The following is a 27,781-nucleotide window of genomic DNA, read 5'->3' on the forward strand; positions in this document are numbered from 1 at the left end:
CAGCTTTTAGTGTCTAGCTTCGGTTTAAACCAGCATCTGCAGTTCCTTCCATTACATTTAATCAGAGCTCTAGGGGCTAGTGGAATCAAGGGATATGGGGAGAAGGCAGGCACAGGTTACTGATTGTAGATAATCAGCCATGATCACATTGAATGGTGGTGCTGGCTCGAAGGGCCAAATGGCCTCCTCCTGCACCTATTTTCTGTTTCTATGACAGTCAGATTGGTCGGTGATCTAGGAAGGGAGAGGGATGGAGAGAGAGGGAAAGCAACGGATACTTGGTTAGAGACGTCAATAGTCATACCGCTGGGGTGACAGCTGCCCCAGCGAAATAGGAGGTGCTGTTGAATGTTGAAATACGACGAACAGCCTCATGTTATGATAATGTGTTTATTCACAAAATGCTGGATTAACTCAGCAGGTTCAGGCAGCATCTCGGGAGAGAAGGAATGGGTGACGTTTCGGGTCGAGACCCTTCTTCAGTCTGAATAAATACCTTATGATTTGTACCAGCATCTGCAGTTATTTTCTTATACTCATGTTATGATAATGTCTTTCCTTTTCACACTTTACTTCATTGTCTCCCTCTCCCCTGACTCTCAGTCTGAAGAAGGGTCTCGACCCGAAATATCACCCATTCCTTCTCTCCAGAGACGCTACCTGTTACTCCAGCATTTAGTGTCTGTCTGTCTGTGATGAGACAAGTTGCCCCAGGCTGAGGGCAGTCCCAGGGAGGCGGCGCTTAGGCCGCTGCTCCACTTGTCCATCAGCCCAGGCGGAGCGGAGTCGGAGTCGGAGATGAAACCGACCCCCTCGTCCGGCATGGCGGCGTCGCCGCCATTCAATCCCAACAACCCTGTCGTGTTCTTCGACGTCACCATCGGCGGCCAGGTGAGGAGCGGGGCCCGGCCTGTGCAAGCTCGGGGTGGGGAATGGGGAATGGGGAGAAGGCCAGGCCCAGGGTGGGGACGGTGAGGGGACCCGGCCAGGCCCGGGGTGGGGACGGTGAGGGGACCCGGCCAGGCCCAGGGTGGGGACGGTGAGGGGACCCGGCCAGGCCCAGGGTGGGGACGGTGAGGGGACCCGGCCAGGCCCGGGGTGGAGAGCGGGGAGGCGTGGGGACGGTGAGGGACTCAGCCAGCCCCCGGGATGGGGGAAGAGGGGATGGGACGGGACGGGACGGTGAAAGAACTAACCAGGCCTTGGGTGGGGAGAAAGGACCCGGCCAGGCCCGGGATGGGGAGGCGTGGGGACGGTGAGGGACCCGGCCAGGCCCGGGATGGGGAGGCGTGGGGACGGTGAGGGACCCGGCTAGGCCCGGGGTTGGTAACGGGGAGGGACCCGGTCCGAGGAGAGGGGAGGGGAAGGGACCGGCTCTGGTCCGGTTGTGCGGCGGGTGGGCCCAGTCCTCGGGGTGGGAGTGAAGACGGAGCCGGGCTGCGGGTCCCCTGCCCTGGGCACTAGGGAGCGGGTTCCCCCAGCTCGGTCCCGGCTGGCTGGAGAGTTGCTGCAGGTGCGAGAGAACTAACTGTACGACTGAGATCCGCGCCATCCCTCTCATGAACTGATCTACAATACTCTTAAAGATATCTTACTATGTGCTCCTAACACGTAACGATATTCCACATGTTTGCTATCTCCGACCATTGCCTATTGAAGTTCAGGTAACACTTCTGATTCCCCCCTCCTCCCATTTTTGTTTCCATTCATTCATGCGACTAGATTGAATATTCATCGAGGTCTGCATGGACATGTTTGTAGATCCATGTCTGGTTTTACTGTTGTGCATCCGGTCCATAATGCTGTTTTGTGCTGCGTTATCCTGGTGTTAGTTAGGAGACTATCCTGAAGGCTGGAGGTAACGGTAGCCAACATCTGTACTGCCAATGATCTGCTAATAAAGGACTTGTATACGCCGGAGTACCTCTGAATGTACCCACTCACAAACATGATGTCAGAAGTGGCCGTAATTTAACTTTTTGAGTCACCTCAGGACTTTTGACGTCTCTAACCATGGCTGAATCTTTTCGGAAGCCTGAACCACTTGTCTTCGACGGCAACATCGGTGAACGTTGGCGCACCTTCGAGGAGGATTACGATGTATTCATGGCTGCTGCACACCACGACAAGACTCCCCGCGTACAAGCATCCATTCTCCTCAATCTAGCAAGTTTGGAAGCAATCCGTCGGGCGAAACTATTTGTTTATGCTGAGGCTGTGCTGGATACGGCTGGTGCAGTTACCACACCTGCCGAGACCCGGTGAGACTGCAACGGGTGCTGCTGCGTCTCCAAAAATACGACATGACACTAATTTACAAACCCGGCAGGGACATGCACCTGGCTGAAACCCTGTCCCATGCGCCCTGGAAGATCTATAACGAGCATGCTGCCGAGAAGGATTGTTTTGACGTAATGATGGTCGATCATCTCCCCTTGTCTGGACATGTTAGTGGCACACACGGCGGAGGATGACACTTTGCAGTCGCTCGTGTCCGTCATTCGACACGGTTGGCCGGGCAAGTTGCATATGTTACCACTCTCTGTACAGCCGTAGTTCCCCGTTAGAGATGAGCTGGTTATCGATAACGGGGTCATTATGAAAGGCCACAAAGCGGTGATCCCTGCCTCACTACGGCAGCAGCACTTCGATGCAATACATAGGGGCCACCCTGGCTCTGAGGCAACCGTTCAGCGAGTGAAAAGTATGTTTTTCTGGCCTACTATGTCTGACTACGTGCACCAGAGAGTGCAATCATGTGCAGTATGTAACAGTTGGCCCCACATCAACAAAGGGAACCGCTTTTGCTGCACCCGGTTCCTGATTTACCCTGGTCCTCTGTGGCCACTGACATTTTTGAGTGGCGTGGCAATCAATATCTGGTCCTGGTGGATTCCTATTCCGGGCGGTTTGAGATCGATTTGCTCCGCACAATTTCCTCAGCGGCAATAATTCAAAAACTGGCAAGACATTTCTCGGTCCATGGGTCTCCTCACACCCTCATGTCGGATAATGCTGGTCAATTTACCAGTCAGTGTTTCAAGGACTTTGCTACGCGCTGGGATTTTAAACACATCACCAGCAGCCCGGAGTATCCACAGTCAAACGGGCTAGCCGAGAGGGCTGTCCGTAATGCCAAATAGGTAATGGAGAGATTCAGAAGAGCCGGGTCCAATGTATTCCTGGACCTCCTCAATCTCCGTAACGTTTCACGTGACCCGGTGTTGGGTTCGCCGGCCCAACGTTTGATGTCCAGACAAACTCGTACCACCCTTCCTGTTGCAAGACACCTGCTGCAGCCCCGTGTTCACGAGCCCCAATCTGTTCAGGCTCAGCTGCAACATAAACGGCAGATCCAGAAGGCGTATTACGACAGGTCTAGCCATCCTCTCCAGCCTCTGTCGGAGGGTCAGATGGTCCGGCTGCAGACCCAGAAGGGTCATGATCGTCTGGGCGTAGTTAGTGGGACCTGCCAGGAGCCACGGTCCTATCTTGTCCAATCGGAAGGAGGAACCTACCGGCGGAACAGAAAACACCTTCTACCGGTGAATGAGCCAGTGCCATCTCAGCCGCGTCCGCATGGCTACACGGAGGTCGCAGATGGCAGGTTACAGACCGATGGAGGCCAGGCGTCGGCAGACCACAAGCTGGTCTTTATACCAACAAAGGAATCGCTGGTGCCGGTGATGGAATCAGCCATAAAATCGCCTATACAGTCACCCGTGACGTCACCGGTGCAGTCTCTTGTGCAAAAGGCTGTTGCGAGACCAGTGCCGTTTGAACCACCACCTACGGTGCTGCCACCTACAATGGGTACGGCGGAGGGCCTGTATCGTACTCATGCAGGAAGGGTCTGTAAGCCCAATCCCAAGTACCAATCGATTTATTCACAAAATGCTGGAGTAACTCAGCAGGTCAGGCAGCATCTCGGGAGAGAAGGAATGGGTGACGTTTCGGGTCGAGACCCTTCTTACTGTGGCTAGACACTTATTATGGACTCTGATTAATTACAGTCCTTACCGTTCCCTTCCATTTATCTTACTCAATTTGTATCCTCCTCTGCTTAGCGTTTATCGTAGTTGCTGTTTTCATCCCTTATATTAGGATGTCGGTCGGCTGTAGTTTCTTTTCGTATTGTAGTGGCTTTATATACTCTTATCTAGTTTGGGGGCTTATGCTTAAGAAGGGGGATGTAGATCCATGTCTGGTTTTACTGTTGTACAACCGGTCCATAATCCATGCCGGGTTTTGTACTGCGTTATCCTGGTGTTAGTTAGGAGACTATCCTGAGAGCTGGAGGTAACGGTAGCCAGCATCTGTACTGCCAATGATCTGCTAATAAAGTACCTATATACACTGGAGTGCCTCTGAATGTACCCACTCACAAACAATGTTGGGGGAAAAGGACCTGTTTCCATGTTGTATGACTACCATATCACTGCTTCAACACCCCTCCCCTCCATCACCTATTGTCATACTCTTTCCCCTCCTGACTCCCTGCTGACTATCCAGCGTTTAATTTTCTGACCTGTCTGTTTCCATCTGCCCTACATCTTTCCCTTCATGGATTCCGCTATCATTTTTTCTTGTGAAGTTTCCTGTGTTGCTTAAGGATGTTTGGCAGGTTTGTCACCAGAAAGCCCATGCTGTTGGCATGTATGGTGGGGCTCATCATAATACTGTGGCTTCAGAAGAGCAGATTAGGGACTGGGTATTCTGTGGGAAATTTTAAAATCTTAACACACAGAAAGCTTTTTCCATTGTAAAAAGAAGGCACAAAATGGGAATATGGTGGAATGTTCTCCACTGGGCTGCAAGACAGCTCAGCAATGTTCAAGATGTTCAACACCATCCAGGACAAAATATCAAGATTGACTGTCAATCTTTATACTAAACATAATTCTTCCACAAGCAAAACAGCTGGAGGAGTTCACCTTGTCAGGCAGCATCTGTGGAGGAAATGGAAAGGTGATGAAAGGTCAGGATCCTTCTCCAGTCCAGGATATTAATATAGAACAGCTCAATAATATTTAAAAAAATCTCGAACTTCAATCCAGGGGAACATATCTATTCGCCTTCATCTAGTCCAAAAAGGAACAATTTATACAGCCCTCTGCTAACTTTCAAGGGAAAAAGAGACCCAGATGATCAATGGCTCCAATCTGTTGGCTCTTTATGAAACTTTTTTGTACCCTCTGCCTTTCTTACAAAATCAAATAAATTTGCTGCGCTGAAGGAGGATTTTCAACCCTCACGCCTTTGCCTTGACTCTCGATCAGAGCTTACACTACTCCAAATGTTAACTAACTAACATTAGAAACAGTTCAGTGAGTTGCTATTTGTTAGTACCTTAGTCTGCTTGCTGTGATGTAAAACAAGATGAGAATGCTAAGTATTTGGTCCATTTATGAAGAAAAGGCAATTGGCTATAATAATTTGGTCCATTGTTGTTATTCCAATGGAGTTATACAGCACAGGAAAAGGCAGTTCAGCCCACCATGTCCATGCTGGCCATCAGATATCTATGCTAATCCCAGTTTACTACCACTTTCTATGTCTTTTTGGTTGGTGCTGTGTATTTACATTTCCTGAAAGCCTTGGTCTTGGTTGCCATATCAGTGCCTTTTAATTTAGTCTGCATCAATTCTATCTCATCAGCTACAGAAACCATCACTGCCTCAAAAGGAAAACTAGCTGTCAACCCTTCTGGCATCATGCAGATAGGCTTTAAATCTGACTAAGCCAGCATCATCTACTTGCCAGGAGAAAATATAATTAAATATTTTGGCTTTGTCCATATTTCACACTTGAACCCAACTGTGCAACTTTAGCTTGCCAAAGTTGCAAACTCATCGGGTGCCTTTGAAAAGCGGGCTTAGTGAGAAAACTAATTTTCAATGGGCAGCTTTTCTAGAGCTGAAGACAGATCCTACTCGATGGCTTTATATGAGTGTACTTACTGAGATACTCAGGAAAGCTGTGTATTAAACTGGATCAAGACTGCTTTTATTCCATTAACAATGCAACTTCATTTTATCAGAAGCTCAACAAACCATAACATCTAGTGGGTAAGGTTACACTTAACATGTAATAGTACAGCACAGGAACAGACCCTTCAGCCCACCATGTCGGTTAACTGTTATCACTTTACCACCATCTCCCCATCTTCAATTTTCCATTCCTCTAACGGGATTGTCCTACAGTCAGAAGCAGAAAATTCTGGAAACAAGCAACATCTGTGGCAAAAGAAACAGTTTTTACCTTTTTTATTTAAGTTTTCTAGCATTTACAGTTTTTTGATGTTCATCCTATTGGGGAAGCATGATTAAAACTGCCCAAAACTCACTGAAGTTTTATTGGAGTGAGACATTCAATGTTCTGAGAGGGACTGATAGCACATATACTGGCTCCACCTGCATTCCTTCCACCGGATTCACAACTTGTAACTTTCCAATCCTTTTGTCCCATAGTTTGTCTTTTCATCTCTAGCCTTTGTCCAACCAAATCCCCCTCCCCCTTCACCTCTATCCACCTATTACTTGGCACACTTTGTCCTTCCCCTTCTCTCATCCAGCTTCCTCCCCCCCCCCCCCCCCCCCCCCCTTCCCCAATCAGTCTGAAGGAAGGCCTTGACCTGAAATGCCACCTATCCATATTCTTCAATGTTGCCTGACCTGCTGAGTTACTCCAGAATTTTGTGTCTTTTCTAGATGCTGGCAGACTATTTCCTTGACTGAAGAGACTGCAATCTGGGAGCGCAGTCAAAAGGGGTCAGGCATTTGGGAGAAATGTCTCTATCCAGAGAGATGTATATTATTAACTTGTTCTTTTTCATAGGGCTGGTGATGCTCAGTTGTTGAGTACAGTCAAGGCTGTGATGAATAGACTTTTTGACATGAGCAAATCAAGATTCTCCACCACGACAAGGTGGCGACCCTCAGAGAAGATCGACTATCACAGCAACCCTGTTCACACTTCCTCCCTCTCTCTGAGGAATCCATCCCACTTTTCCAGTCTTTACAATTGTCCCATTACTGGTGCCTTTCAAACCGGCGTTTCTAATATTTACTGTTTTTCCCCACAAATGTATTTTCACGCTATCATAAATGGAGGGCTCCTTATCCACACATGATCTGTTTCCTGTATTTCTCCTCACTCTATTTCCTTACATCAGAGGAAGGATAGGCTTCCTTTGACTTCAACTGCTAACCCCAGTCAGCAGATTCAATAGATCATCCTCTACAATTTGGAGAACATTAATAATGGGGAGAAACTCAGTCTGTTTTTATATTTCTTGGAGTGGAGAAGACAAGTATTTTGTGTGAGCAGTGGGTACCTGGAACACGCTGCTAGGGGTGGTGGTGGAGGTGGATACAATAGTAGCTTTCGGATAGGCACGTGGATATGCAGGGAATGGATGGTTATGGATTGCAAACAAGCAGAGGAGTTTAGTTTATCAGCATATATTCGGCACGGACATTGCCAAAGGGCTTGTTCCTGGCTCTTCCGTTCTAAGTAGAACAATGATATTGCTAATTGTGTTCAGTTTTGGCTGAAACACAATATCTAGCATGTGTGGACACGATAAGAAGAAGTAGAAAGTAGAAAATTATGAGGAGAGTAGATAATTGGAGCATTTTCAGAATGCATAGTTTACAGTAAGGGTAGGACTTATTGAGGGGATCTGAGGAAGATTTATTTTCACCCAGAGGATGGTTGAAATGTGGAACTGCTTGTCTGGGTGGTGGAGGCAGAGCCTCTCGCATCAACATAGTATTGAGACAAGCACTTGAATCACCAAGTAGTAGAAAACCAAGTGGTGGTAAATCAGATTAGTATTGGAACTTTATGATCAGCAAGTACATTGTTTGCATGCTTTGTTTCTGTGCTGTAGTACTCTTACTCTCAGGGAAATCACATTAATGCTGGGACTGGTGCATTGCTTTCTTAAGAATTTCTGCAAACATTAAATTTCATTTTTTACTAATTAGTTAATGTGTCTGCCACTCAGTCATAGAGATACAATGTGGAAACAGGCCCCTCCAGCCCAACGCCCACACCGGCCAACATGTCCCAGCTGCACTAGTCCCACCTGCCTGCGTTTGGTCATATCCCTCCAAACCTATCCTATCCATGTACTTGTCTAACGGTTTGTTAAACATTGGGATAGTCCCTGTCTCCACTGGAAACTTGTACCATACACCCACTACCCTTTGTGTGAAAAAGTTACCCTTCAGATTTCTATTAAATCTTTTCCCCCTTCTCCTTAAACTTATGTCCTCTGGTACCTCGATTCACCGACTCTGGGCAAGAGTCTCTGTGCATCTTCCCGATCTATTCCTCATGATTTTACTTTGAAAAAGATCACCTATCACCCTCCTGCGCTCCAAGGAATGCAGTTCCAGCCTGCTCAACTTCTCCCTATAGCTCAGACCCTCGAGTCCTGGCAACATCCTCATAAATCTTCTCTTTCCAGCTTGACAACACCTTTGCTATAACATGGTGCCCAGAACTGAACACAATATTCTAAATGTGGCCTCACCAACGTCTTGTGCAACCGCAACATGACCTCCCAACTTCTATACTAAATACTCTGACTGATGAAAGCCAATGTGCCAAAAGCCTTTTTGACCACCTTATTGACCTGCGACTCCACCTTCAAGGAACCATGCACCTGCACTCCAAGATCCCTCTGCTGTACAACTCTCCGCAGAGCCCTACTATTTACTGTGTCGGTCCTGCCCATGTGAGACTTCCCAAAATGCAACACCTCACATTTCTCTGTATTAAATTCCATCAACCATTCCTCAGCCCACTTGGCCAATCGATCAAGATCGTGCTGCAACCTTTCATAACCATCTTCAATATCTGCAAAACCACCCACTTTTGTATCATCTGCAAACTTGCTAATCTTGCCCTGTATGTTCTCATCCAAATCATTGATATAGATGACAAACAGTAATGGGCCCAAACATGCTAACAGCATATTTTAAAAATCAATCCTTTGCTAATGGTGAAAGCCAATTATATAGAAAACAAATAAGTGACATTAAAATTTAGTGCTGCTAAAAATTTAACATTAGCAGTGAGGAGGAACACTGCTTTATGAACTTTGAGGGTTTCTCCAATACGGTCAGAAACTGGAAAATTTAAAGACGTCAAGGCTGTACTTGGTTAAGTGAGGCCTTTCTTAGTTTATGTCCTTTTCCTGAAATAGATCTTCAGCATTTTAGGAGTAAGATTACCAAGAAACTGCAGACGCTGGTTTGCAAAATAAGACACAAGGTACTGGAGTAACTCAGTGGATTAGGCAACATTTTTGGAGCACATGGATAGGTGACGTTTTTGGTCGGGACCCGGCTTCAGCCAGATTGTAGGGGCAGGTGGAAGAAAGTTGAAAGTGAGGAGAGGCAGGACAAAGCCTGGCAGGGAATAGGTTGATTCAGGTGAGCCGGGACGGTGGGGGGTTGATATGCAAAAGGTGGTCAAAGGCTAGAGATGAAAAGACAGAGGCTGACAAAAGAATGGAGGAGTTGCAAATTGTGAGACTAGCGGAAAGGGTGGAAGAGGGGAGAAATGGGTGCAAGTTAATGTTTGGTCTTGGCGATATACAGGATTACCAGATACAGTAGATCAGGTTAGAGGAGGTGCACGTGAGCCCTGTCTCGTCTGGAAAGACTGCTTGAGTCCGTGGATGGTGGTGAGGGAGGAGATATATAGGGTCAGGTGTTAAATCTCCAGCATTTGCAGGGCAAAGTACCCGGGGAAGGGGTGGGTTGTGTGGGAAGGAATGAGTGAACCAAGGAATTGCGGACAATGGCGGAAAGGCGTGGGGATGGGTAGGTGTGATGGTGGGATCATGTTGGAGGTGATGGAAATGTCGGAGGATGATGTGTTGGATAGGTAGGCTGGTGAGGTGAAATCGCACCACCTCCCAACTCTATCCTAGTTCCGCCTGGGGGTGCGGGGAATGAGAGCAATACTATGGGACGCAGAGGGGACGTGGGTGAGGGGTCCATCTATGACAGCAGGAGCATACAACGTTCACTGTAATCTTTTACTGTTTACTATTTAAGGAATGTGGATATCTCGGCTATCCCAGAATGGAAGCCTCGTCTTGAGAGCAAATGCGGCGGAGATGGAGGAATTAGGAGTAAGGGAATGGCTTCTTTGCTAGAGCCAGGATGGGAGGAAACCTTTCAGTGTACCTCGGTACATGTGACAATAAACTAGACTAAACTATAGTCCAGATAACTGGGAGTCGGTAGGTTTATTGTAGATATCATTTGATAGTCTGTCCCTTGTGATTGAGACAGAGATCAAGAAAGGGGAGAGTGGTGCCAGAGACAGTCCAGGTGAATTTGAGGTGTAGGGTGGAAGTTGAAATTGACCAAAAAAACGTGTTTTGCACGGCTCCAGGACGTTGGCCCGATGCAATTGTTGATGTGAAGGAATCGTGCCAGATCTGTTCGATGTAACCAACAAAAAAGTAAGCATAGCTGGGGCCCATGCAAGCACCTATGCCTACATTTATATGTTGGAGAAAGTGAAAGGAGTGAAAGGAAAAGTTATTGAGGGTGAGGACCAGCTGCATTACCTGAACTTAAATATCATCAAATATTTTAAAGGGCAGGATTTACTCAAAGGTTTGGGCTATGCATTTGTCTAGATTTTATAACTAATTATATTAATGAACTATATATTCACTAGTGTTTAATCATTTCATTGTGTTCATTCAGATAGTTCAAGCATTATTCAGTGCCATTTCTAAGGGAAGGGTCCTGACCCAAAATGGCACCTGTCCTTTCTCTCCACGGATGCCGAGTTCCTCCAGCACTTTGTGTTTTGCTCAAGATTCCAGCATCTTCAGTTTTTCGTGTCTGTGCTGGTTTCAACTGTTTGGAATGTTGTGTGTTTTCATACGACTTCAGTCTGTAACAGTTACTGTTGATAAATGAGATTTAAAAAATCATAAAACTTGACAGTTGAATGAGCATTTAATGGGCCCCAAGTACGCTGCCTCAGTTTTTATAATTTGAATTTGAACAATATCGGTTCTGCAGATTTAATTTTTGCCCTCATTTTGAATCCACAATAATTTTAATTGGAAATAATTTAATAAGCCAGTGTTTGAAAAGTATGCACATCCTTCAATTAAGTCACAGTTTTCATATTACTAAGTGTCCAGTAAATGAACAGTCACATTTCTTTACTTTATTTAATGGTCCTTTATTTATTGATTGATCCAATTAGTTGGTTGATTGAATATTAAGTGATTTAGAAGAATCAATGTGGTCAAATAGTCAGGAGAACATTTTATTGATCTAATTAGGATAATTGCTAGAAGAGACTGCCCTTTATATTGATGGGAAGGTGGAATAACTCAAAACAAATACCAAGTGGAGGGGGCATGGGTTAATAATCTCATCCAACTTTAAACCACGTTATGTAATAGTTTCATAAGTCTTTCTCTAACCATTGATTTGAAGCTTCTCGTTATCTGTAAACTTGTGTGAAAAAATACTAGATTGGGGTATTTTTTAGGGAGATTGTAGGGTAGTGATGGGGTTGAATAAATCGAGGTTTAAGAATTTGACAGTTCTTTTGTTGAGGATTTAAGTGAATATAAAAAGCGGAGCAGAAGTACTTTGAATTCTTGGATGATGGGTATTATCTATACACTTTCTCATCCATGATTTTCATGTTCTGGGAATTTAAACATCAGTCCTAGGGAATTGTCAATATTTTAGGAGATGGTGCAAATCCATCAAACTTTCAGGGAAGACCTCAGACAAATCTTTTAACATCACAATTTGGAGAGATGTGAATCTGGGTCCTCATAAATATTTGATTTTTTTACATTTGACTTGATTCCTTGGGGGGGGGGGGGGGGGGGGGGAGGCAGGCAATGTAAATTCATTCTTCATTTCAATCTGAGTTCAAAAGGGCTTGGAGTTAAGTTGCAGGGTTTTAACACGAGAGCTCGACCAGTCCCGATGCAGGTTTTGAACCGAAATGTCGTCAATTCCTTATCCCGATGCTTCTCGCATAACTGAGTTCCTCCAGCAGATTGTTTGTTGCTTCAAAAAAAATGCTTTGGTAGCATTTTACTGCCATAACCCCCCAGAGATGATTTTGAACTGCTAGTTCAGGATAGCCTTGTGTCGTTTGCTTGGTTGCGAAAAAAGATTTTTTTTTTAAATTCGTATAGCCTCTTTAGTGAGTTGTTAGACAAATATATTGAGACGGTCTAAGGGAAAGACCTTTTACTACCTGTAACTATACTTTGGACAGGTAATGGATAGGAAAGGTTTATGGGTGATAAGGGCCAAACATGAGCAGGTGGGAACAGTGTAGATGGAGCATCTTGGTCGGCAAAGGCAAGTTGGGCTGAAGGGCCTGTTTCCATGCTACATGATTCTATAACAACAGTGTGTAGTGCACAGTGCAGGAATTATAAAGTGATGCAGACTGCCCATCACAATGTATGGTGAGAATGGTAGAAAAAGTATGATGTAGAAGGAGGCTATTTAATGTTTCGTATCTGTGCCAGTCACGTTAGATCTGCCCTGCACTTGAACCCTGCAAGTCATAGATCTTGAAGTACGCTTGTAGGCATTATTTAAATGCAGTGAGAGTTTCTGCTTCTATCAACCTTCCGGTTCGTAGTCAAGAGTGTTTAATTGTCGAGTGCATGGCAACGGAACAATGAAATTCTTACTTGCTGCTGCTGCTGTGTGTGTGTGTGCTGAACATGATGCCAAAATAAACTAATCTCATCTGCCTACACATGATCTATATCCCTTCATTCCCATACAGCACTTGCCACAATAATACGGGAAAGATACGAGTACACTGGGCAATTAATGCAAGAACACAGCAAATAAACATATTGTAAGCAATAATACAATTAATAAATAATGTAACACTAAGTAACCAGATAATTACTAATTGTTCATTTATTGTATTATAGATTGTATATTTATTTGTTGTGTTAATGTGGCTGATAAGCTGCAGCAAGTAAGAATTTGATTGTTCTATTGTCCGACTCCATACAATACAATATATCTTTATTGTCATTGTACAGGGGTACAACGAGATTGGGAATGCGCCTCCCATACGATGCAATAAATTAATTAGCGAGCCTCTGGGATGAAATGCTTGCCCTCGTTTCTCTTCTAATCCTCCTACCAAGTACTTTAAATCTTTCTCCCTGGTGTTAGATTGTTTAGTTAAGGGAAATAAGTCATCCTAGTTACTCTCTCTAGGTTGTTTATAAATGCTGATACCTCAATTTTTCCCTTGGTCCCCTCTGTTCCAACTAAAATAGTCCCATTCTTTCCTCGTGGCTAAAACTTCATGTTTCTGACAAACATTAGTGGCCTCTCCAGTGTACTCATATCTTTCCTGTGTTATTGTGTCAAGTAGTGTACATGAATGGATGGATATAGATCATGTGCACGCAGCGACATTGGGTAATTTTGGCATCATGTTCGGCACATACATTGTGTGCCGAAGGGCCTGTACCTTGTGCTGTACTTTTCTATGTTATACCAGTAATAAGGCACTGAGTGTGAGGTGCCTCTTGAGGAGATTTTCACAGTTTATCCTGGTGCAAGAATTTCACTGCTTTGTGCTTTAGATTATTCAGAGAAATATAGAAAAATAGGAACAAGCGTAGTCTATTTGGCTCTTTAAGCATGCCCCACCATTCGTTCTTATGGTTCATGAGCATGGTTCATTCTCTACTGCAATGCCTTTTCCTGAAGTCTCCCCTTCCCCGTGATGCCTATTGTGCCAAGAGATTTATCATTATCCTCTTTACATGTATGCAGTAACTTGGCCCTTGTCCCTTGCAGTTTCTGTAGTAAGAAATTCCAGAATGGTGCATTCATCGTCCTATGAGCTTCTCAACGTATCCTCCATCTAGCCACGTGTTCTGCTTCCATTGGTTCCAGGAAGATGGGGATGCATCAACAGTGCCAGTCAAATATTAGCAAATTTCAACGAAACCTCCTGTCATTTTTCAGTACGTTAATGAATATGGGCCAAGTCAGCCCCTTCTTTCCTCGTACAACTGTCCTGCTGTTCCAGGAATCAGTTTTTGCACTCCCTCACTCGTTTCTAGCTGAGGAGATCTAAAATTTCATGCACAATTCCGAGTTTCACCTCCAGTAAGCCAATCTTGCTCTGGTGTTCAAAATCTCTTGCAATGAAGCCTGGCATAAGTGTCATCTTAACATCGTGTACACTTGCATGTTTAATTTCAAAAAACATTGCATAAAGTCATCCAAATTCCTTTGCACATTAACATTTTCCAGTGTAACATATCTTAATACAGTCCTCAATTTTCACGTCAAAGTTTGCTTGAGCTGACAGCCACAAGGTGATATCATGGATCCTTTAGTAGCTGTTACTATTTCAAAACTCGACAAACCTCCTTGGAAAAGATTGTAACTGTGTTATAAAATTGTACAAATGAACCCTTTGTTTCTGTAATAGGATGTAGGCCGGATGAAGATTGAACTATATGCTGATACTGTACCCAGGATAGCAGAGAACGTCAGGTGAGACACTGTTAAATTAACCTCTGTATCTAACGTGTCGGAAAATAACTGCAGATGCTGGTACAAATCGAAGGTATCACAAAATGCTGGAGTAACTCAGTGGGTCAGGCAGCATCTCAGGAGATAAGGAATGGGTGACGTTTCGGGTCAAGACCCTTCAGTCTGTAGAAGGGTCTCGACCCGAAATGTCATGCATTCCTTCTCTCCTGAGATGCTGCTTGGCCCGCTGAGTTACTCCAGCATTTTGTGATACCTTTGATCTGTATTTAACTTGTTCTTTAAAATGACTTTAAATCATTGCTAATTATTTTTTTCTCTATTTAGACAATTCTGCACTGGAGAATTCAGGTCAGTGCATGTCTTTGTTGCATATATATAGTCTTTGGTATCGGTTTGATGCTCCCACCAGAATTTGGGAACTATCTGTACCAGCCCGTGATCCAGTTTACCCAGTGGTACCAGTATCTGAACTGCACTTTTCCCCTTTACATCAGTGGTGAGAAGTGGCTAGATATTATCTTCTTCAGTGGACTAAAGACTCAGCGGTTACATGTGCATTATCTCACTCACTTTCCTGAAATAATTCATTGTGCCTCGTTTTCACTTTGGTGAAACCTAATTACTGAGTTCTGCTCTCGACTATAAAGATCTTGTAACGTGCTTTTAAGAAGGAATCGGTCAGCAGTTAAGACCAGCTGATTAATCTTGGTTAGAAACAAGGTACTGCAGATGCTGGTTTACAACAAAAGACACAAAGTGCTGGACTAACTCAGTGGGTCAAGCAGCATCTCTGGAGAAAATGGATAGGTGTCGTTTCGGGTCGGGACCCTTCTGAAAAAATATACGTAACCTATCCACATTCTCCAAAGATGCTGCCTGACCAGCCGTGTTTCTCCAGCACTTTGTGTATTTTAGACAATAGACAATAGACAATAGGTGCAGGAGTAGGCCATTCAGCCCTTCGAGCCAGCACCGCCATTCAATGCGATCATGGCTGATCACTCTCAATCAGTACCCCGTTCCTGCCTTCTCCCCATACCCCCTCACTCCGCTATCCTTAAGAGCTCTATCCAGCTCTCTCTTGAAATCATCCAACGAACTGGCCTCCACTGCCTTCTGAGGCAGAGAATTCCACACCTTCACCACTCTCTGACTGAAAAAGTTCTTCCTCATCTCCGTTCTAAATGGCCTACCCCTTATCCTTAAACTGTGGCCCCTTGTTCTGGACTCCCCCAACATTGGGAACATGTTTCCTGCCTCTAATGTGTCCAATCCCCTAATTATCTTATATGTTTCAATAAGATCCCCCCTCATCCTTCTAAATTCCAGTGTATACAAGCCCAATCTCTCCAGCCTTTCAACATACGACAGTCCCGCCATTCCGGGAATTAACCTAGTGAACCTACGCTGCACGCCCTCCATAGCAAGAATATCCTTCCTCAAATTTGGAGATCAAAACTGCACACAGTACTCCAGGTGCGGTCTCACCAGGGCCCGGTACAACTGTAGAAGGACCTCTTTGTTCCTATACTCAACTCCTCTTGTTATGAAGGCCAACATTCCATTGGCTTTCTTCACTGCCTGCTGGGTTCTCCCATTGCCATCTCCCACCCACAGTAAAAGTTGCTGAAATAAGTTGCAATGATGAAATCAGTTGACAAATCACCGTATTATAGAGCGCAGATCACTATGTACAAGAACAAGATTGAACACGTTTACTTCACTGAGTCTATTATGCCCCAGTAGCATTGGAAGCCACCACTTAAATCTTAATTTCCCTGCTCTCTTGGAACAATAAACAGAGACATACCCGTTGTCCCACAATGTCCACGTTGAGCATGATGCCAAGTTAAAATAATATCCTCGGCCTGCATTCCCCTCGTATCCATGTGCCCAGATCAAAGCGTCTTGCTTGCCACTATAGTGTATCTGCCTCCGCCACCATCCATGGCAATTTGTTTCAGGCACCCAACATTCTGTGTAAAAAAAAAACCTTCCCTGCACATTACTTATTCTTAATCTCATGCAGATCAGCAACCAATAATGAAGAAATCCCACTGTCATGGATGTAATTGTGAGATTTCATATTCACCCCCTTGCTATGGGCAATATACCAGTAATTAGCAGATCTTCATAAAGTGATTTGGCTAACTGCATCTCTTCTGTTAAGTGTGTTTATTTTGTGGCCTATGGTCAGCCATCAATAATTTTGGATTGGAATTACATGAAATTAAATTGGCCTCATAGATTGAACATTAACACCATGCTAGTTTCAAGAACCTTGAATATATCAACTCCTTTTCAATAAAAGTGATTTTTACTTTGATTGTTTCAACAGGAAGGATGGTGTTCCTATTGGTTACAAAGGGAGTCTATTCCACAGGTATGATGTGACTTTAAATCCCAGCGGTAGAGTTGCTGCCTTGCAGCGCCGGAGACCCGGGTTCAATCCCGACTATGGGTGCTGCCTGTATGGAGTTTGTACGTTCTCTCCGTGACCTGAGTGGGTTTTCTCTGAGAACTTCGGTTTCCACCCACACTCCAACGAGGTACAGGTTTGTAGGTTAATTGGCTTGGGTTTGAATACATGGTATAATTGTAAATTGTCCCTAGTGTGTGTAGGATAGTGTTAATGCGCGGGAATCGCTGGTCGGTGCGGACTCGGTGGACCGTAGGGCCTGTTTCCGCGCTGTATCTCTAAACTAAACTAAACTTGGCCCGAAATAAAATTAGGTAAATATTGCAGAACTCTGGGCTTAATTAAGAACTTTTGACACTGGTTCTTCCTTATAACACCATGCAAACTTTGGACTGTGAACACCGTGTGCGATTCTGGACACAAGCTAGTGCAGCAGTTATTGTCTTGCAGCTTCAGCAAACTGGGTCCAATCCAAACATTGCATGCTGCCTATATAGATGTTGTATGTCCTCTATCGCCACGTGGATTTCCCTTGGCTGCTCCATTTTTCTACCACATCCCAACATGTGCTGATAAATTAAGTGGCCTCTAACTTGCCTCTTAATGGCAAATGAATAAAAGGGTAGTTGAAAGACATAAAGTTGAATGGGTGTAGAGAAAGGGAATGTGACTGATGGAATTACTCCCTGGCATCCATCTTGGATTCGAGAATGTCCTCCTCTGACATGGTTAGCATTATTTAACATAGCAGAGAAAAAGGCATTGGAACGGTTGTAGAAAGAATCTACAAGGATCATACCAGAGCTGTGAGGTTCAATCTATTTGACAAGTCAAGATAAGTCAAGTTTATTTGTCACATACACATACACGATGTGCAGTGAAATGAAAGTGGCAATGCCTACGGATTGTTCAAAAAAAAATTACAATTTCAGCATATAAATTAAAATTAATACAGAAAAGAAAATTTAGAAAAATTTAGAAAATTTAGAAAAAGGATGAGAAGGCAGGGGATTTTATAATTTTCACTGGGCTGAGCCTACAGAACTCTTGGTCAGTGTGAAAGATTTTGACTGACGCAAAATGTTTCCATGAGGAAAATATAACTACCAAGAAATCCAATAGAGAAATCGGAATAAACTTCTTTACCAGGCACACGATGAGAATGTATAACTCCCTACCTCATGAGTTGTTGAGACATAGAACGGTACAGCACAGGAGTAGGCCCTTCAGCCCACAATGTCTGTGCTGAACATAATGCCAAGTTAAACTAATCTCTTCTGTTTGCACATGATTCACATCCCCCCCCCCCCCATTCCTACATTTTGTAAAAACTTCTTGAATGCAACTATTTATCTGCCTCCACCACCACCACCATGGCAGCACATTCCAGGCACCCACCACTCTGGTTGCACATCTTCCAATTTTAGGCTTCTCACCTTCAAGTTCTGCCATCTAGTCTTTGACATTTCCACCTTGGGAGAAAAGGTAGTCAGTCAAGAAGCTATCTCTTCCTCTCATAATTTTATATACTACTATACAGCCTTTGGTGTTCCAGAGAAAACAATCTCAGTTTTGTCCATCCTCTCCCTCATAGCTAATACCCTCGATCCAGGCAGCATTCTGGTAAACTTCTGCACCCTCTCCAAAGCCTCTCCATTGTTATATTTAAAGCCAAGTGAAATAAATGCACTTGTGAACATAGCACTTAGAAAGGTATAGCAGAGGAACAGGCCCCCAGCCGACAATGCCTCTGCCGAATATAATGCCAAGATAAACTAATCTCATCAGCCTGCACATCATTCACATCCCTTCATTCTCAGCATACCTATCTAAAAAGCCTCAGCGCCACGATTGTATCTGCCTCCACCACCAGTCCTGGCAGCACGTTCCAGGCACCCAACACTCTCTATGTGAAAAAGAATTGCTGAGTTCCCCAGTACTGTGTGTTTTGCTTAAGATCCTAGCATTAGCAGTCTCTTGTATCCCTCTGAAGTAATAGAAGATATATTTTATAACAAAGTAAATAGAATATTGGAGACTGTGTGTTTTGCTTAAGATTCTAGCATTAGCAGTCTCTTGCATACCACTGAAGTAATAGAAGATATATTTTATAACAAAGTAAATAGAATATTGGAGAACAGACTTTGAATGGTACTTTGTTGTTTGGGAGATAACAGCAAATGAACCTTTGTGCTCTGCCCTACTTCAATTATGTAGGAAATTCTCCCTTGGCTTATAAATTAAGAATATTCTGTTTAAGAATATGTGTCTCTATTAATTTCAAATATTTCTGTTGTAAAATTGTGATGTACAGAACTATTTTGTCAGAATCAGAACATTTTGCAGATGGTCAAAAGGATGTCAGTGAGGGCACTAATGCGGCCAATGTTCCAGGTGTCGCCCTTTGTCAGACTTGAAATAATCATAGATGAATATTTTATAAAGAAAAGCAGGTGTAGAGGCTGAGGGTAAAGAAAAGCTAAAGATGTGGATTAACTTTTAAAATGTGCTTTTCATTCCTTTTTAATCGTGCTCTTTCCTCTCACCTAAAGCCTGTGTTGCTTTAGGCATTTAACTGTTTTTCGTCTAAGTGCGTAACAGATTATTCCTTTTCAACAACTTGTATTCATTTAACTTTAATGCAGCAATAAAGGCAGTTCATGGACCCAGAGGAAAACAAGCTAAATGGAAGTGCTTTTCTAAAGTCATAAAAGGGGCGAGAAAGCTGTAGAGGCAAAGAGATTTAAGGGGGGAGGGGGGCTTTTCTTTATTTCATTTATGCTCCCTTTGTTCTGTTCAGGTCTCTAATTCTTTCCACCTGAAACATTTTACTGAGAACAGGTACCAAAACTGATTGGCTGAGTTTTTTGTTTTATTTCGAGCATTTGCACTTATTTTCTTTAGCAACATTAGATTACATTTTGACTACATTTATGGGTATTTGTCACAGTGCATGTAAAGTATTCTTGAATCATTGTTTTTCTTCATTCAAGCAATTCTCTTTTTTTTTCCAGAGTAATAAAGGATTTCATGATACAAGGAGGGGACTTTGTAAATGTGAGTAGTACTCAAGCGATAGCCATCTTTTTCTTATGCGTCAAGTATTGCATTTAATTGCCCACTCCCATCAAAGAGATTTGCTTTTTCCTTTTCATTGTATCATTTCAAATATTCTATCTGCTGTCTCATGAGATTAGTAAATCAGGTGAAATTAAATTTTGGATGTGGTCTGTATAATTTAATTCTGAATCAACTGAACCAGCAACTATCAGTTTAAAGAAAGGGACTAAAGAGAAGTGCTTTCCGTTCAAGGTCCTGCCCGTTGTGTGAAAACAGTGCCAAAGAATTTTGTTTTTATTTCTATGAATATCTTCATGTTTGGTTTGTCTCCTCTGACATGCTGCAGTGCTTTACTATTGAAGAGGGGGGCGTACGAGTTTTGGTACAACAGAGGCACACTGTTCTTCTGTAGATGCCTCATAGAAAGCATCCTGTGTAAGAACGAACTGCAGATGCTGGTTTGAAGAAGGGTCTCGACCCAAAACGTCACCCATTCCTTCTCGCCTGAGATGCTGCCTGACCTGCTGAGTTACTCCAGCATTTTGTGAAATAAATACCTTCGATTTGTACCAGCATCTGCAGTTATTTTCTTGAACTGCAGATGCTGGTTTAATTTGAAGGTAGACACAAAATGCTGGAGTAACTCAGCAGGACTGGCAGCATCTCTGGAGAGAAGGAATGGGTGACGTTTCGAGTCGAGATTCTTCTTCAGACTCAAGCATCCTAATGGGTTGCATCACTGCATGAGTTGGCAACTGCTCCTCCCAAGAGCGCAAGAAATTCCAGAGTGTTCTGAATGTAGCCCAGTGTCTCTTCCCCCCCATCTGCACCACGCTTCCTCGGAAAAGCAGCCAACATAATCAAGATTTTAATTTTCATTCAGATCATTCCCTCTTTCTTTTCTCCTGTCGAGCAGAAGATTCCAAAGCTTGAAAGCACCTACCATCAGATTCAGGAACAGCCTCTTCCCCTCTGCTTTCCAACGACTGTCCTCCCTAATACAGGGTGTAGTCCCAATCTTTCAACGCACCCCATTGTGGACCTAGGATGTTTTCTCTGGAGTTGTAACACTATCATGCTGCAACACAATTTCTGTACCCTGGTATTTTTCTCTTTATATTACCTGTACTACTTATGAATGGCTTATGTTCTGATATCAGATCCTCCCTTCAGTTATTTTCTTGTACTACTTGTTGCTCCACTGCGATTTCTCTTTGAGGTATGTCCACTTTGAAGAAGTTCTCCTCCTCTCTTCGACGAGAGTTTAGTTTTTTTTATTATGCTATGTCCCGCCCCCCGAGATCAGTCTGAAGAAGGGTCTTGACCCGAAACGTCGCCCATTCCTTCTCTCCCGAGATGCTGTCTGACCTGCTGAGTTACTCCAGCATTTTGTGAATAAATCGATTTGTACCAGCATCTACAGTTATTTTCTTATATATCCTCCCTTCAGCTTCCTCTGCTCCAAGAAAAACCAGCCCAGCTTATCCAGTCTCTCACCATAACTGAATCATCCCATCCCAGGCAACATCCTAGTGAATTATTCACAAAATGCTGCAGTAACTCAGCAGGTCAGGCAGCATCTCGGGAGAGAAGGAATGGGAATCTCCTCTGCCCTTTTGTTGGTGCATTCACATCCTTCCTGTGTGTTTGCCTGTACACAATTATTTACTTTCATCCTCAAAGTACATATTATGCTGTTTCAGCACTTCACATACGCATGACATTCTCTTCCACTAAAATCTCTAAAACGTAACTAATTTAATTTTTATACGAATGCATGTGTCCTCTTTTGTGTTTGTTGGTGCCATATTTTTCTGTCTGCACACCAAAGTAATGCTGACAACATCTCGCCCACAGGGAGACGGAACTGGTGTATGCAGCATCTACAGAGGGCCATTTGCTGATGAAAACTTTAAATTAAAGCACAATGCCCCTGGCCTGTTGTCCATGGTAAGAACGCCCCATGTTACTTACGTAACATTTCTAACTTTCAGTGCAATATATCTAAAACTAGATATGTAATATCTAAAAATATCTAATAAACTGTTCAATTTAATTTCTATAGTAACTACTTTTCTGTTTTCTAACAGGCAAACAGTGGCCCAAATACAAATGGTTGCCAGTTCTTTGTTACATGTGCTAAATGTGATTGGCTGGATGGGAAGCATGTTGTTTTCGGTAAGAAAGCTTTTCCAATGACAACCATGGCTCCAGTTGTCCAATGGATTAGAACCAATGGAGCAGCAAAGGTAGACACAAAATGCTGGAGTAACTCAGCGGACCCGCCGAGTTACTCCCGCATTTTGTGTCTACCTTCGATTTAAACCAGCATCTGCAGTTTTTCTCCAACACAATACAGCAATATCTTGTTAATTAAATCCATGAAGGGCTTGTGACTGGGAATGCTGATCATCATGTCCTGCCACATTTGAGGGCAATTGTGAACGCCCTTAATCCCATCAGGATTTATTCTTGGATGTCTCCAATTCATTTCTAACCTTTGTCATTTACTCCACCCATCTGCCAAATAAACCCCTGCACCTGTATCCATCTATTCCTTGCCAGGCTTTGTCCTGCGCCACCAGTCTTTTCCAGCTTTTTTTCCTCCTACTCCATCAGTCTGAATGTAGATTAGTGTAATGATGTCACTCATGTTATGTGTCATGCTTTTGTAGTTACGCCCCTTTGGGCTTTGGAGTGACTGCTGTTTGCGTGACTCGAGTTAGTGTAAGTGCGACGTGCAGGCATAAGGTCATACCTGCTAAGTAGTTAATAAAGACTAAGGTTTACTATCAGGGTGTACGGCTTCTGTTGCAACCTGGATTGAACCTCCTCCGGTGGAAACACTTGTGGGACTAAAGCTTGATTGGCTACAGGCACTGTGGCACGGGTTTGCCTTGACAATAAACGTTGAGCCGGTGAACCCAAGATGGGGTCACGGGAGATGTTGCGTAAGTTAAGCAGATCCAGGAATATGTCCGATTTTGCTCTGTACGAACGTTCCATGAGCTGTTTAGCACTTTTAACAGCCCGTTCAGCCAGCCCGTTAGACTGGGGATATTCGGGGCTGCTGGTGATATGGTGAAAATTCCAGTGTCCAGCGAACTCCCTGAATTGTTGGCTAGTGAATTGACTGCCGTTGTCAGTTAGCAGTTTGACCGGGGATCCGTGGACTGAAAAGTGGCGAGATAACTTTGAAATCACTCCGCTGGAAGTGGGGCTGCTGAGAAAATCAATGTCGAACCATCCTGAATAAGAATCCACGAGCACCAGGTATTGTTTGCCCTGCCAATCAAATATGTCAGCTGCGACTGTAGACCACGGGAGCTCAGGTACTGGATGTGGAAGAAGTGGCTGCTTTTGTTGGTGAGGGGCCAAACTGTTACACACTGCGCAGGATGCCACATTCTCGGTGATGTATTCAGCCATGCCAGGCCAGTGAAACATGCTTTTCGCCCGTGAAACAGTGGCTTCAGCACCCGGGTGTCCCGCATGGACAGCGTTAAAATACCGGTGGTACAGCGAGGCAGGAACCACGGCCTTGTGTCCTTTTAAAATAATGCCATCTTGCAGCACGAGCTCATCTCGGACAGCAAAGAAGGGCCGGACTGGCAGCTGAGATAAACCCGGAGAAGCTTGATAAGACATGCTGGCTGCATTAATTTCACTAGTAAACCTTAGTCTTTATTAACTACTTAGCAGGTATGACCTTATGCCTGCACGTCGCACTTACACTAACTCGAGTCACGCAAACAGCAGTCACTCCAAAGCCCAAAGGGGCGTAACTACAAAAGCATGACACATAACATGAGTGACATCATTACACTAATCTACACTGAAGAAGGGTCTCGACCAAAACGTTGCCGGTTTTTCCCTTCCCAGATAGTGCCTAACCCGCTGAGTTGTTCCAGCAACATGTTTTGCTCAAGATTTCAGCATCTGCAGTTCCTCGTGTCTCTATTCCATGGCTGCTATTTCCAAATTATGTGTAAATTCTGATGCCATTCATCACATTTTCCCTCTTTAAAAAATGCTGGTTTGTTCACACCACGGGGAGGAAGTATAACATATTTTCTTAAGGTTTGACTCTTACTTGTGATCACGGGCCAGCGTTCGGACATTCCCCGCAGAACAACAAGCGAATAAATCTTATCGAAACGTATAAGATTATTAAGGGGTTGGACACGTTGGAGGCAGGAAACATGTTCCCAATGTTGGGGGAGTCCAGAACCAGGGGCCACAGTGTAAGAATAAGGGGTAGGCCATTTAGAACTGAGATGAGGGAAAAACTTTTTCAGTCATAGAGTTGTGAATCTGTGGAATTCTCTGCCTCAGAAGGCAGTGGAGGCCAATTCTCTGAATGCATTCAAGAGAGAGCTGGATAGAGCTCTTAAGGATAGCGGAGTCAGGGGGTATGGGGAGAAGGCAGGAACGGGGTACTGATTGAGAATGATCAGCCATGATCAGATTGAATGGCGGTGCTGGCTCGAAGGGCCGAATGGCCTCCTCCTGCACCTATTGTCTATTGTCTATTGTAAATCAATACCACAAATGTGTTTTTAGCATTTAAATTTATCCGTGTACATTTTAACATTGCATTCCTTGGTGGGATTCACTGACTGGGGCTGATCAGCGGTGATCAGCGTCATGTCGATGATATTCTGTGACTGGTCACCATTTTGTGCCTCTGTGTTTGGGAGGGAGTAAGTAGTTTGAACATGGTTCTTTGGCATCGTGGGGGTTGAACTCAATTCACGTTTGACGATCAGGGATGGAATTTGCAGAGTGCAAAAGCAAAAATGTCGGGGCTGTTACAGAAACGTTGCACTGTGAACCTTGCCCTCCTTGTAAAGTTGTAATCGATGCATTTAGAATCTATTTAAATTCCCCCATCTATTTAGTCTTTAAAGAATTTTATTTTTTATTTTTTTTATCCAGGTAAAATAATTGATGGATTGCTTGTAATGAGAAAAATAGAGGTTAGTAATGATTCATCTTGATATATTTATAGCTGAGAAGCAAATAATGTGGCTAAGTTAAATGTTTGCTATACAAACAGTGCATTGGTACGGTCCGTGGCCAAACGTTTTTACTTTGAGTCTAATGCGCCCATTCGCTTCGGCTAAAAATAAATGCCAGGGGTTTTCCAGTGAGGAAAGTGTGGGTGGGAGCAGTGTGGTTTAAAATGATCATTCTTCTCCGTTTCTGTAAATGAAGATCCAGCAAACATGCCACAGGATGTGCTCTCTCTGGCAAACTTGGGATTTATTTATAAATAATTCACAGATATTTATAAATATTCACAGATGTGAATATTTAGATCATGCCCAATCCCATGACAGAGGTATAACATTTTGAATGGGATGGAGGTTTGCACAACCCAACACATTCCTCTGCATCCCACAAATCTCTGAGTATTTGCCCGCGTTTGGCTCATCTCCCTCTAAACCTTTCCTAATCATGCACCTGTGTAAATGTCTTAAATTATATTATTGTCCCTGCCGCAACCACTTCCCCTGGCAGCTTGTGCCATGTACCCACCACCCTCTGTGGCAAAATGTTGGCCCTCGGGTTCCTATTAAATCTCTCCCCATTCATCTTAAGACCATACTCTCTGGTTCTTGATACCCCAACCCAGGGCAAAGGACTATGCATTCACCCTATCTATTCCCCTCATGCTTTAATGCAGCTTTATAAGATCCCCTCTCAGCCTTCTGCACTTCAAGGAATAAAGTCTAGTCTATCATGTTAGATCAGACTTCTGTATAGTAGTGTTTGCTGTTACTTCTGTAATGAGACCTGAACTGCACTGTGCAGTTAAACATGTATTTCTTAAACTACTGTCGGTGAATCCCTACTACTCTGCAGGATAATCCTTTGCAGTTAACGTTGAATCGCTGATTCCATCAGAAGAACATTTAAGCATCCATGACTCCGTTCTCACTTTCCCTGGTTCACCAGTGAATTATTCATCTTGTTTTGATGTGTGTCCTGTGTTCTACTAATTCTGAAAATGGCTGCAGTTTGGTAAATGTTAAAAATTATTTGATTAAATGTTTTTAAGCTTCACAACGGTAAAAATGACCATGATAAAGTGTACATCTTGCTAATAGGCAGTTTTACTATTTATTTCTGGTCAATCTCAACAGCAATCCTCAAAGTGTAAAGTTAATCATTCCCTCCGCTCCACCATCAGAAGCAACTCTACCTATTGGGTCGTCCACCACGTAGAACTCATCCATTTCTCTCCCTCTCACGGCCTCCTTGCCCCCTCCACCCAAACTTTAGATCCCCATTGCGAATTTTCAATGAAAGGAGCTCTGGCAGCATAATGGTGCAGAGGTAGAGTCGCTGACTTACAGCACCAGACACACTGTCCATTGCTGAATGCTTCCTGCCACCAGTTCCATCAGTCTTGGTCTATTAATCCCAAAGGCGTTCAGGTTAATTGGTCTCCGTAAATTGCCTCTAATATGTAGGAAGTGGGATAACATAGAACTAGTGTAAGCGGGTGATCGATAGTCGAAGTGCCTATTTCCATGCTGTGTCTTTCAATTAACTAATTGTTCGCATGTCCTCTGCTGCATCTGATGACGAGGTTGAAAAAGGGTCCTGACCCGAAACATCACCTATTCATGTTCTCCAGAGATTCTGACACGCTGAGTTACTCCATCACATTGTGACTACTTTTTGTAGATACTTTTCCTTTATGCACCAATGTGAAACATTGACCACTAGGCCATGAGGCTATAGGATTATCTTCTATGAGATAATGGGTGTTTATTATCTGCTCATCCTGTATCTTCTGCCTGCAGAACGTTCCCTCCGGACCCAGCAATAAACCCAAACTTCCTGTGGTGATTGTACAATGTGGAGAGATGTAGAGTGAGCTGACAAGGAAAGGCACTGGGTCTCTGCTGTGTGACCACACCTCCTTGTGTTTGCAGAAACTGGTCTTATGTTGGTTCCTGGCTGTTTGAAGGTTTTTATATGGGTGCTTTCCCTCTGAAATGTTGAACAAATCAGAAAAACAACGTACGTGCTAGCTCAAACCATATTAATTTGGTGTAACTACCTGATGCCCAATTTTTATTTAACCTCATCATTTTGTAAGCAGCTGGATCTGAAATCGCCATTTTGAATTGGATACAGACACATATTGACATTCCTCCATCATTATATTGGTTTTATTCTCCTTTGAGTGACCAAGATTTCAAATTCCAGTATAGATTTTTTTTTTGGAGGAGTTTGTTCCCAGTGTCAAAAATGTGTTTTCCTAATAAAATCAAGATGACATACAGCAATTCGAATTAACTGTTAAAGCTTCACTTTAATTTTTACTTTAAGATCCGACCAGTTTCTTGCAAACATTGTATGTATTTTGAATACAAATAAATTAAAAAACTCCAACTTTTGACTGCAGTATTATTTGATAATAATATAAGATAAGTGACTGATGCTAATGTGCAGGCTGCTTCATTTCATGGAGTGCTATTTGTGAAGTTGTGGTCTGAATTGCATATATAAGACAAGCACTGAAACAATAAGTTGTATTGGTTTGCACTATTTAACCGGCTGATCTGATAAATCAATAACATAATTGTGTACAAAAATATTCGAAGAATAAACACAAATGCTGGTGAACTAAAATAAAAACTAAAAGTGCTGGGATGCTCACGAATGGGCTGAATGGTGTCCTGTTGCAGCCATTCTGATTCTGTTTAGAGGAGTTAAC

General features: G+C 43.6%; 1 protein-coding gene across 2 annotated transcripts; it reads left to right on the top strand.

The window, feature by feature from the left end:
- The first annotated feature begins 416 nt into the window (after positions 1-416).
- ppih (peptidylprolyl isomerase H (cyclophilin H)) lies at positions 417-27,460 on the top strand. Of its 2 annotated transcripts, none has more exons than XM_078424980.1 (9): positions 417-891; positions 14,503-14,567; positions 14,892-14,915; positions 16,906-16,950; positions 20,001-20,043; positions 21,904-21,996; positions 22,137-22,224; positions 24,985-25,025; positions 26,862-27,460. In XM_078424980.1, the coding sequence occupies exons 1-9, from the start codon at positions 799-801 to the stop codon at positions 26,928-26,930; spliced, it is 561 nt and encodes a 186-aa protein (XP_078281106.1). In that variant the 5' UTR covers positions 417-798; the 3' UTR covers positions 26,931-27,460. The 2 variants fall into 2 exon arrangements, with proteins under 2 accessions (XP_078281106.1, XP_078281107.1); XM_078424981.1 differs by lacking the exon at positions 417-891 and adding an exon at positions 1,410-1,664.
- The last annotated feature ends 321 nt before the right edge of the window (positions 27,461-27,781 follow it).

The sequence above is a fragment of the Rhinoraja longicauda genome, chromosome 30 (assembly GCF_053455715.1).
Source record: "Rhinoraja longicauda isolate Sanriku21f chromosome 30, sRhiLon1.1, whole genome shotgun sequence".
Lineage (NCBI taxonomy): Eukaryota > Metazoa > Chordata > Chondrichthyes > Rajiformes > Arhynchobatidae > Rhinoraja > Rhinoraja longicauda.

Coding starts and splice junctions, on each gene's coding strand:
- ppih (XM_078424980.1), top strand. CDS start 799: ATGAAACCGACCCCCTCGTCCGGCATGGCGGCGTCGCCGCCATTCAAT. Junction 14,916..16,905: donor TTCTGCACTGGAGAATTCAG/GTCAGTGCATGT, acceptor TTGTTTCAACAG/GAAGGATGGTGTTCCTATTG. Junction 25,026..26,861: donor TTGTAATGAGAAAAATAGAG/GTTAGTAATGAT, acceptor TTCTGCCTGCAG/AACGTTCCCTCCGGACCCAG.